The sequence below is a fragment of the Lupinus angustifolius genome, chromosome LG02 (assembly GCF_001865875.1).
Source record: "Lupinus angustifolius cultivar Tanjil chromosome LG02, LupAngTanjil_v1.0, whole genome shotgun sequence".
In the NCBI taxonomy this organism is placed as follows: domain Eukaryota; kingdom Viridiplantae; phylum Streptophyta; class Magnoliopsida; order Fabales; family Fabaceae; genus Lupinus; species Lupinus angustifolius.
This window is the reverse complement of record NC_032010.1, coordinates 22636543-22647123: the sequence shown is the minus strand read 5'-3', so window position 1 is coordinate 22647123 and position 10581 is coordinate 22636543. Positions and strand designations below refer to the sequence as shown.

Below are 10581 nucleotides of genomic sequence, written 5' to 3'. Positions count from 1 at the left end.
GGTATATGATTAATTGATCATATTAGATCTCATATAGATAAAAAATTAAAAGTTTAATTTTTTTAAATCATATTTATTGGAAGTGACATAACTTGAAAAAGATTAATTTGTTATCTATAAAATTAACATATATTATTGGTTATATAAAAAATGTTAGTGACATTTTTTACTATTATTGTTATGTATTGGAGAGAAAACTTCTTCAATTTATATTATATTCAATTTACTTATATTATTTCTTTAAAATTAAATATTTTATATAATATTTATTATTAATCTATAATAATTTTATTAAATTATTTGAGTGTTAACAAGCAGGTTAATGCTTATAAATACCTTGTTGGCTTAGTCTACCTAAGATGTACACGTAGGACTCCATTATATTTTCATGTATCATATTATATTAAATGATAAAGTTTGATTCATAAAAATAATATTTTTTAGAATAATTATACACCTTACGATTAATTCTTTATCAGTGAGGAAATATAGTTGGTATACCCAAAAAAAACTACTCTATCTATATTTTTATTATAAAGAGAAGTGCTAATTAAACAATAGGACGTTCATATGTGTAGTAGAAGGTGTTTCACCGTAAGAGTGGGTTTGAAATTAATATGTCGGTTTTCTCTGTTCACATGACGATATTAATTATCAATGAAAACCGATGGTTGTTCTTTTCCACGTTTGTTTAGTGTCGAAATGTAGAACGTTGTCTAATCAGCATCGTAGTAGAGTATATTCGCATGCCAAGCAAAGCATTTTTATGTCTTATAACATTTCTTTTAAATAATTATATTTCTTTACAATTGGAAGTACAAATAGCGCTTCTTCGAAATATATTACTTATTTTGGAATATATATTAAATCTTTTACTTTTAATCTTACTTGTTTAATTTTATAATTTATATTTGATAATGTTTAAATTTAGCTTTATATTAATACATAGGGTTCGCTCTTTCTAACTTGACCAATGTTAGAGTTATAGTTCGTTTAAGGTAAAATTCAAACAAATGATTTAAAGAGTTGGAACAACCAAAACAGCTTAGAATATTGGGTATGAGGTGTTTCCATTGTAACCACACATTGTATGACTCTTAATTATTAGAACAAAAATCTGTTGTCCTAAATCATATCTCAATTTTTGTTACATATCAATGATAGTGAATAAAAAATAAACATAAAATTAATGTTTATTTTTTAATTAAAATATATGTTTTTATTGGTGCCTGACATGATTTGAGACAAGAGATATTTAGTAATTTATCCAGAATATAATTACAAATGACACTATGGGATTTGTAAAACTTGTATGATATCTTCATATAAGTTTGAATTAATGTTAAAAGGCTAAGATAACCTCTATAGCAAATAACACAGTTACATGCAGTTAGATTATTATTATTATTTATTATAGTTACAATGAAGTTGTTGATGCCCCTACCATATAAGAATAAATGAAGATTATATGGTTATTCTCTCTAGTTCATCTAAACTGAAACCGCATTAGAAGCTTTACAGATTTTAATTTCTCACCCTTTTGATCATATAGAGGGACAGAACGAAACCCAGGTCTAAGTTCAGAGATTGGTAAACATGTTTGGCCACCAAAGTCATCCTTTTCGTGTTTATCATATTCTCGAACTTCTATTCTGAGCAAAGCTAGTTCTGGAACACTCAATGGAAATTCAAACTCTTCATCCCATACAGGAAACCAATTATCTGGAATTATCTTTGTTTTCTTATTCGCTCTATCAGCTGGTACTCCAACAATACAAACCTGCCATACAAATTCATGTCCGATATTCATTTTTAATTATTATCGACTTTTAAAAAAAAATTAATACAAATGAATAGTGGATAACTGACTTTATCCTATAACTGACAGTGCATAGACGATATAACGATATTGGAGATTACTATTCCTAATATACCTTCATAACAAAGTTGTCCAACTCACCTTTGTGTAAAAATCTGGTGGAGAGAACGCATCAAAGTGTGTTTTGCTGAAATCTGAGCTCCACCCATTTCCCATATATACTTTTACCTATAGATCAATGTGAGAAGTTTAGAAGATGTGACCAAACTAATGGATTTCCTTTCAAAATCATATCTCACCTTTAATGTTTTCTTCACTGGCAATGTTCTTTTCGGATCAAAAGTCTCATCTTGTGCATCTCTTTCCAATAGAAATGCAGGCTTTTTCACATAACCACAACCTCCATTTGATCTAAACATCCCTTCCATGAACCACAGTGATCTCCCATATCCCTGATAACAAAAAACATGTTTAGTGCATTACATAAATAACTTCAAAACTATATAGGGAAATACTATACTAAGAAAGTTTTCATATGAAACATGTGTGTGGGCAACAAAATCATAGGCAACAAAGAATTAAATGTATATGGGCACAGCAACTCATTCAACATTTGCTATAGTAAATAGCCTAAAGAAGTAAATCATATTTCAATATCATATTATCCAAATTGAGCATAATACTAGACAGCTGCGCGGCCCGATTTTTGGTCGAATACGGGTTCTGCGACTAATAGTTTCCTGATTGAAAGTCCACAAAACAAATACATAAACTGTAATGAGAAAGTTTCCGTATTTGGAACATATACAGCATGCTGCATCAAGATTCAAGACTAGAAATAGGAAGCACTTAGATAATCCTTTATTTGAAAAAAGCCTTAGTTGTAAGTCCCTGACCTGCATGTTTAATGCAACCATCTGAGCTCCATACATCCACCCAATATGTGGCCTGTAATTCGACGAGTTGACACGTGTTCCCTTCGGATACACCCTGAGAATATTCTTCTGTGTAAACCTGGAAGCATAAAAATGCAACCATCTTAGTTAGGAGGTTGTCAAAACAATAAAGAACATAATACATTTTCAGTTGCCACAACTAAGTAGTTATAACTGTTTAACAAATACCTAACAATGTCAGGTCCATGAGAGACAGAAGCTCTTTCAAGTTCTTGCTCACTCAAGCTCAAGCGCTTAACACTCCCAACAACTTTTAAGCTATCTTTTATATGACCCTTTGGTTTTCCAGCATGGATTGTAATCAAACGTTTGTACTCAGGTGTGCTACCTTGCTGGTCTGTTTTCTTATCAAGTGCAATCGAATCTTCTTGATCGTCGAGATCACTTCCATTGCACTATAAGTTAAGGGGAAAAGGATGAAATATAAGCATTCAGGCTTATAAATATAAATCAAAAATTGAAAAAATAAATATAGCATGTGTTTATGGCTCTGTGTACACCTTTTCTTCAGATTCAACATCAGTAGAATGGCTTGGAGATGATGATCCTTCATCAGCCAATTCTCTTTCAATCTCCTTGTCCTTAAATTGCTTGCATTCAAGATATTCTTTTGGTTGTTTGGTCGATATAAGAATTCGGCATTTTAACGACTCTGGTGTAGGGAATTCCACCCTAGTATCTGTCTGAGGATAATGTAGCATTTCTCCAAATATTTGAGTTGTCATCTACAAACAAGAGGGTTAGATTTTCAATACATAACAAATAGTGAGTTGAAGTAAAATCCTCTAGGAGTGGATTAACAATGGAAGGTTACCTCAGCAACTTTAGCTTGAAGATCTGGTGTAAGGTGATCTTCTAAGGTTATAATGACTGGGTATTCAGATTTAACAAAAGCATACTCTTTTATAGACTTCAAACATTGGGTGAGTGAAACAGGAGTGGTAAGTGTCCTGCAATATTTCCGAAAAAATGTTGTAAATTCTGAAGTTAATGGATTGAAAATGTTGCACTACAAGATCAATAGACATAATAAATATGAGAAAAAAACACGAATTCAGGATCAGCACCTTCCATGAACTACATCAATATCATCTCTGGTTGAATTAGGCCATAGATCAAGTTCGATAACTCGCACGCCACGTTGCAGAGCCTTTATGATGGGCACATCACTGCAATCACTGCTCAGCTGATTTCCAGTGAGATAGGAATTGTGCCCTGTATATATGAAATAATGTGATAATGGTGCATTCATGTCATGATGTACCTGGAACAACAAATCATTCATATTTGTCAACAAGAGTCCTAAAACATTCCTCAAAAAAGATGGGGAGACAACATCTATATGCAAAAGAATAAGACACCACTAATCTCAAATTTGATATTATTTCCAAAACATTAATCACTTTTTATGGCTGCTATTGGTTTCTCCATCTACTCCTTATTCAAACTTTCTCTTCCTTTTTGGGGTTGTGATCCACATCATAAACATGGAATATTAAGAAAGTATCCACAATATATGCATACTTGGAAAACTACAAGGTCCTGAGCTTGTGAAAATAGCTTCTATAAGAAGTAATCTTATGTGGCTTTCATTTAATCATTTACTTAAAATGGTACAATATATCGATTATCAATGAGTGAAAAGTAGTGTAAAATCAGATCACAAGAAATTAGATAAGAAAAGCTGAAGAATCTATCCAAGCCAGAAAATTACAAATATACACAAGTTGACAAAACTCAGGGTGTTCATGAGTTTCAAGAAATAGATGATAAACAATACTATATTTATAACCTTTATGGTCCTTGGTTTTGGAATGCATTTTGAAGTTCATGCATATAGAAAATAAATGAGGTAAATGAGAGACATAGATAAATTCATAAAGTATCAATGTTAAAAAAATTGTTAGAAAAAATAAAAAACAAAACACCCAACAACCTAGTTCTAGTAATTTGCGCCAATAACAATTAACAACACAACAAAATAATACAAAATGCTGAAAACATAACCCAAGAAGAAAAAAACAAAACTTTTTCACACATTTTGTGGTAAAGCAAAACTTGAAGAAAACAAAAGAGAAATGGCAAACCTGTGATTTAAGGGGGCCATTGAAATCATCAAGAAACAAAAAATGAAAAAAATCATCAAGAGTGAGTCCCTGGTGAACCCCATTATCAGATTCAGAAATGACACCAGAATCATTTTCCTTTTCCTGAATCCGTTTCAGAGATCGAAGAACATTATCAATGATACATTCAGAATCCTGTGTGGTACATTCTAGTTCACCTTGGTGGTCCACAAGGAACCACCGTAGTTTTTCAGCAGAGATGGAGGTAGCACCGTCGGAGAAGGTGGAGAAAACATCCTTAACGTCCGGTGGTGGAGATTGATCGGTGATGGCATATTTTCTGTTGAAGCACTTGAACATTTTGTAGTTGTATGTGAAGGTGCCCATTGTTGAAACTTGAAAGGCACCGTTTTTGATCCCTTATTTCACATACAACAAAGAGAGAAATGGTTAAGGGATGAAAATTAAGAGATTAAAGTTTAGATTTTGAGTTTGAGAGAGAAAGAGAATGAATGAAAAAGCTATATATGGAAAGCGTTTGAAGCGGGCATAGAACTTGGACATCAACGTAAACTACTTAACTTACCAACTAATATTCACTTTTTATTAATTTATTACTATTTCTTTTTGCAGGTATCCTCTATCTAAGAAATTGCTTGATTATTCCCTTTTAATAAATATTATTCTCGATAATTAAACTCTTGACTTTTTTAATAAATTTCTTGCTATATAAAACTATATTTATTTGCTCTAGCAAAGTTAAAAATAAGGTTTTTAATCTTCTTTGGAGATTATAATTATTAGTGTTTTTACTCTTTAATATTGTAATAAAGGTTGTTTAAACATGGCAACATCATTTAGAGTAGGTCATTCTTGATCAAAGTTTATATGGTCATTATTTAATAAAATTCTCTCCGGCTCAAAGTTTCAGACCATACATTATGATTTACCTTTATTTCAATTGCTTTAACTATTGTATTCGGAAAACATATCATTAGTACATTTATGTGAATATATCTGTATTTTTTTCTTAATTTTATTTGCATTTATCCTTATTTACCCAAAGAAGCAATAAATGATAAGTTGCTATATAATACAAAATTTATAAATAAATAAAATACTTTAAAGGTCAACAAGGTATAAACATGATAAATAAATAATTTTTAACACAATTTGTATTTATCATATGATACTGAAATTTTTCCCTATTGCTATTTTGATGTGTTTTTAGTAAATCTTTAATGAAGTATATATGCACTTTAATGAAGTATTATGTATCTAACTACTAATTGACTTTATAATAATTATATATGTATACATGCACATTATTTTTCTTAGCTAATAAAATATATAGCTTAATCCATACTATATATTTTGTTATTTTTTATAGGAGTTCAACTCCTCTCCAGAAAAACCAGTACTGGAATATGTAATTGAGAATTTTTTAAAGAGTTTTTATTTATTTTTAATAGATTATAACATGTAATCATAATCGTTAAAAATAATTTTTGGTCACATGTCATCATCCTGTCTAGCACTGGACTCTGGAGAGAATCCATTTCCTTTTTATAGTGGCACGAATCTATTTGCCGACTACCGTGCAGAGCTAAACGTTTAGTTATTAACTTATTGTTATGTAAGAAAAATCAAGTTGTATGGAGAATTTTTAGATCATTAATTTTATAAATACTTAATAGTTTATATCTTTTCATTAATATAAATTATTAAATTTCGTTACAATTAATGACTAAAATGTAGAATTTATTTTCGAAAAAAGTGAATTATCTAATGATAAATAGAAAAAACAAAAGAATACGTAATAAATAAACAATAACATAACACAAGCCTTGTAGGGTTATACTTTTACAGAAAGAAAAACAAAAGTAGCTATGATTGATTATTGCTTCTCTCTCCAAATTTCTTGTGTTCTATTCTTCTTCTTCTATCCATACTCCAAACCCAAATCAGGTAATTTTCAATCTCTCTCTTATTGATTCATATTTGACTTGGTTATTTAATTTGTTGATTTTCATTAAGACCCTTTATCTTATAATTCTTTATGGATCTTCAATTGTTGCGTTAGAATTCAGAGAATTGAGTTATGGGGAGGTTATTTGTGGTTCATCTAGAAGGGAAGTTCTATAGCTGCAAACACTGTCTTACCCATCTTGCTCTTTCTGAAGACATCGTTTCCAAGGTTTCATTTTTACTCAATGCCTTTTCTGGGTTCCCAACCTTCTCTTTTTGCTAGATTTTTTCTTAGTATTGTTAATTTCTCTGTTATATGAGTTTGCTCTCGATTTTCCCTTTTCCAAGAATATGGGTATCGACATATCGAATATGTACCGTATATGTACCGTATCCGATACTCGTATCGGTATGGTGTTTCATAGATTAACGGTATAATCATGTGATGCATGTTGAGTTTAATTTCCTTATTGCTTCTTTTATCAAGCTATTATGGATTCAAATATTTAAATTTTATGTACCGTTTTGATTAGAAATTAGTAAGTGGCCTGAATTGCTTAGACCTTAGATTGTAGAAATTATGAAGGTGGGTCTCGGTGAAATGGTAAGGCTATCCTGTAAACCGTCTCTATACTTGCGCTTGAGTAAGGTCGGATACAGTCTTTCTTGAGATTATCTATACTTGCGCGTGAGTAAATGGACATATTTTCTTCAGGGTAATGTTTTGTAGCTCTTATAACTCTGAACTACCAACTCTATACTTCATGTTTTCTGATATTTTCTTTACTAAGAAAGGGGAGAAACTGCATACGTTTCTGGCTTTGTTTAAGGTCAGCAAATGTCCTCTACAATCTGCATAATTCGCTAACCATCGTGACATGGGACTCGGAATTTGATTCTTCATACTTTTGTGAATAGAAGATGTGCAAATAAAGCATAACTGGCAGAGTTTATACCTCCTTGCCTATTCACACATGGGAGACTATAAGAGTGTTCCTACATTTTACACTCTTGCTCCTCTTAAATAGAATTTGAAGTTTTGAACCAGCTTCATTGTCTTGGTTGAAGAAACTTGTTTGTGTTGAGTGGTAATTCAATTGATCAAGTATCATGTATGACGCTTTCTTCATTTTCCATCTTCATGTGTTGGGAACTTGGTATCTGGCGCATTTTATTATACAACATACTTTTACACCAACTTTCGTAGATGCATCTTTCATTTCTGTTATGAGTAGTACCTAGTGGAAGGTATCTTTCAAAGATCTATATGTTGATAGCGTCAAGCTTTTAAAATCTAGTCCTTTCTTCTCTTGATATTTTTGTGGTGATTTTAAATTGCGATAAACAAATCTTAATTGGGCCTTTTTGAGAACAAAAAATCTGACTGCCATTTTTGCCTGTGTTGTTTTATTCAGTCTTTCCACTCCAGACATGGGAAAGCTTATCTCTTCAATAAGGTGTAAGTTATCCTTGAATTTTGTCACCTTATCATTTGTGTGATTAGACCAAATAACTGAAATGAAGTTTCCCTTATAGTATCTGCATGTAGACTTTCAGCAATAAAAGTCAGCGATATCATATTATGCCACTTATTATCGGTAAAAATGAAAAGAAAGAAAGAAAAGAGAACCTGGCTGACATTTGATTTGTCCAACGACTTGTTTTAGGATATACATTTTGTATTGCTATGGTTGCCCTTGTCTCATGCATTTCCCTAATGAATCGTCTAAGGACTTGCCAATGAAAATTTGTATATGCATCACAACTACATAGAAAGAACAATGCAAACAGGCCATCACTCTCATCAAATGTCGTTTTCGTGATTATGGACCTTGCAGCTTTGTACCAAAGTGTTAACCAGAACAATTATGTTTGTTATTTATTGCATCTGGACCTCTAAATCTCGAGCCACATTATATTTTGCATCCACTTCTATCCACAGATACAGTTAAAATTTTGTATTGTTCGACAGCGTGAATGTTTCTCTGGGAGAAAAAGAGGATAGAAAGATGATGACTGGGATGCATACTGTAGTTGACATGTTCTGTGTAGGTTGTGGATCAATTATTGGTTGGAAATATGTAAGATTTGCATCACTGCTTCAGAAGTATGATATTTCCAGTTTCTTCATAGTATTATTCACTTCCTATTTGATTTCTTTCAGGATACTGCCCATGAAAAAAGCCAGAAGTACAAGGAAGGGAAATGTGTTATTGAAAGGTCAGTACAAAGTGCAAACTATGTTGAGAAAACATTATTGATTTAATGTGAAGTCATTTTGAGTAAGAAGTATAAATAGAGGTAATCCAAATTGACTGTAAAATGAGCAACTACAAGTGTACTCACCTATATATTATGAGAGAAAAATGTTGCATTGACAGTATAAAAGTTTTATACGTTGTGAGTGTATCATGTACCATTTATTTTTAATCACCATTGACACTTCAAAAAAGTAATACAAATGAATAGTAAATGATGCATTGACTGTGTATAGATGTTTACACCGACTATGCATGTATATTAGAATCCTATATTATTAGTAGGTTATAAATCAATGGTTGATAGACCCTTATAAGCTCACTTTAGATGAGTGTTTTTCAAGTAAGAAGTGAATCATATATTTTTTGTTTTTGGGCAGGTTCAAGTTGTCAGGCCCTGATGGCAGCAATTACTGGGTCAGTAACCATGAACCACATGTTGGTGGAAGTGATGCAGATGATGTTTAACTATCCTACCATTTACAATTCAATTGTACATTCCTTTATCTCCTTTCTTTGTTGCTCTTCAGTACATGTGGATTTATAGAGATTGGGAAATCCTCTACCCATAGTTAAGTAGCACAAACATTGTATCCTAAAGTTTATTTGAAGTGATGTAACCTTGCATAATGAAATGTATTTGTGATTTTAGGTAGATTATGTTCTGAAGTGTTTGTTTCAAGTTTTATTCTTTCTATTTTTTCTCTCGAGTGGTGATATTTGGCAAGAAAAATGCATTTAGGAAATGTATGATGTTGCATTGTTTTTGGAGTATAATATTTATGCACATCAGTATAAAGATTTATACATAATCACTATATCATTCACCATTTATTTCGATTACTTTCTGTTTGAAGAGACAATGATAATTAAATACGATTGATGTGATAATATATAAAACTCATACACTTAGTGCATAATATATATTTTCTCTTATTTTCTCAGGTTCAACCTAGGATTCGTTGGAAATTTGGAATCTAAACTATCAGGGTAATTGATTGGCCAATGAACTGTTTCCTAAATGTTAAATACATGAAGAATCTATGTATATGAACAATAAAATTGTAAGATATGTTTTTTATAAAGCAAGATGAATTAGAAGAGAGGACTAGGATACTCAACCCAAATATAAAAAAGTCAACATATATATATATAATACAAGATAGATTTACTTATTAAACCAATAATGTCAAGTAAGAACTTTAATAAATTCAATAAATGTAGTACATTCAAATTATCATTCCTAAAAGTAGAAACATTCCAAGTCAACCATAATGACCATGTTACCGAGATTTATATCATCACCCATTTTTTTTTTTGCATATATAGAAACCACATGAATAACTAAGATTTTAGTTGGGAGCACATCTTCTCTCACAAAAAATGTATTACTCCATGTCACTCACTTATGATTGATTAAAAAGATATATTTAAATTAAAAATTTAATAATTAAATATTTTTCTGACCAATCACAAGTGCTAAAACATGTAAATGTTAGTTTTGGAACATAAGA

At 31.1% G+C, this 10581-nt stretch overlaps 2 protein-coding genes across 3 annotated transcripts; one reads left to right on the top strand and one right to left on the bottom strand.

Moving 5' to 3' along the window:
• On the bottom strand, positions 1312 to 5324 carry LOC109340327 (phosphoinositide phospholipase C 6-like). The gene is made up of 9 exons (XM_019577995.1): positions 4863 to 5324; positions 3843 to 4039; positions 3590 to 3725; positions 3276 to 3500; positions 2944 to 3170; positions 2716 to 2833; positions 2119 to 2271; positions 1961 to 2047; positions 1312 to 1780 (listed from the first exon to the last, which is right to left on the bottom strand). The coding sequence occupies exons 1-9, from the start codon at positions 5226 to 5228 to the stop codon at positions 1487 to 1489; spliced, it is 1803 nt and encodes a 600-aa protein (XP_019433540.1). The 5' UTR covers positions 5229 to 5324; the 3' UTR covers positions 1312 to 1486.
• Positions 6666 to 9742, top strand: LOC109340341 (protein yippee-like). 2 transcript variants are annotated; one of them, XM_019578017.1, is made up of 6 exons: positions 6666 to 6809; positions 6925 to 7038; positions 8225 to 8268; positions 8782 to 8890; positions 8974 to 9029; positions 9448 to 9742. In XM_019578017.1, exons 2-6 carry the CDS (start codon positions 6943 to 6945, stop codon positions 9533 to 9535), a joined length of 393 nt encoding a protein of 130 aa, XP_019433562.1. In that variant the 5' UTR covers positions 6666 to 6809; positions 6925 to 6942; the 3' UTR covers positions 9536 to 9742. The 2 variants fall into 2 exon arrangements, with proteins under 2 accessions (XP_019433562.1, XP_019433569.1); XM_019578024.1 differs by having other exon boundaries at positions 6673 to 6809; positions 6932 to 7038.

What these genes read in the sequence shown, in the direction of transcription:
- LOC109340327 (XM_019577995.1), bottom strand. Translation starts at nt 5,228, where the DNA reads ATGGGCACCTTCACATACAACTACAAAATGTTCAAGTGCTTCAACAGA. An exon ending in ATTGATGTAGTTCATGGAAG is followed by an intron (nt 3,726 to 3,842) that starts GTGCTGATCCTG and finishes GAAATATTGCAG; the next exon opens with GACACTTACCACTCCTGTTT. An exon ending in TGGTTGCATTAAACATGCAG is followed by an intron (nt 2,272 to 2,715) that starts GTCAGGGACTTA and finishes TTTTGTTATCAG; the next exon opens with GGATATGGGAGATCACTGTG.
- LOC109340341 (XM_019578017.1), top strand. Translation starts at nt 6,943, where the DNA reads ATGGGGAGGTTATTTGTGGTTCATCTAGAAGGGAAGTTCTATAGCTGC. An exon ending in CAATTATTGGTTGGAAATAT is followed by an intron (nt 8,891 to 8,973) that starts GTAAGATTTGCA and finishes GATTTCTTTCAG; the next exon opens with GATACTGCCCATGAAAAAAG. An exon ending in GGGAAATGTGTTATTGAAAG is followed by an intron (nt 9,030 to 9,447) that starts GTCAGTACAAAG and finishes GTTTTTGGGCAG; the next exon opens with GTTCAAGTTGTCAGGCCCTG.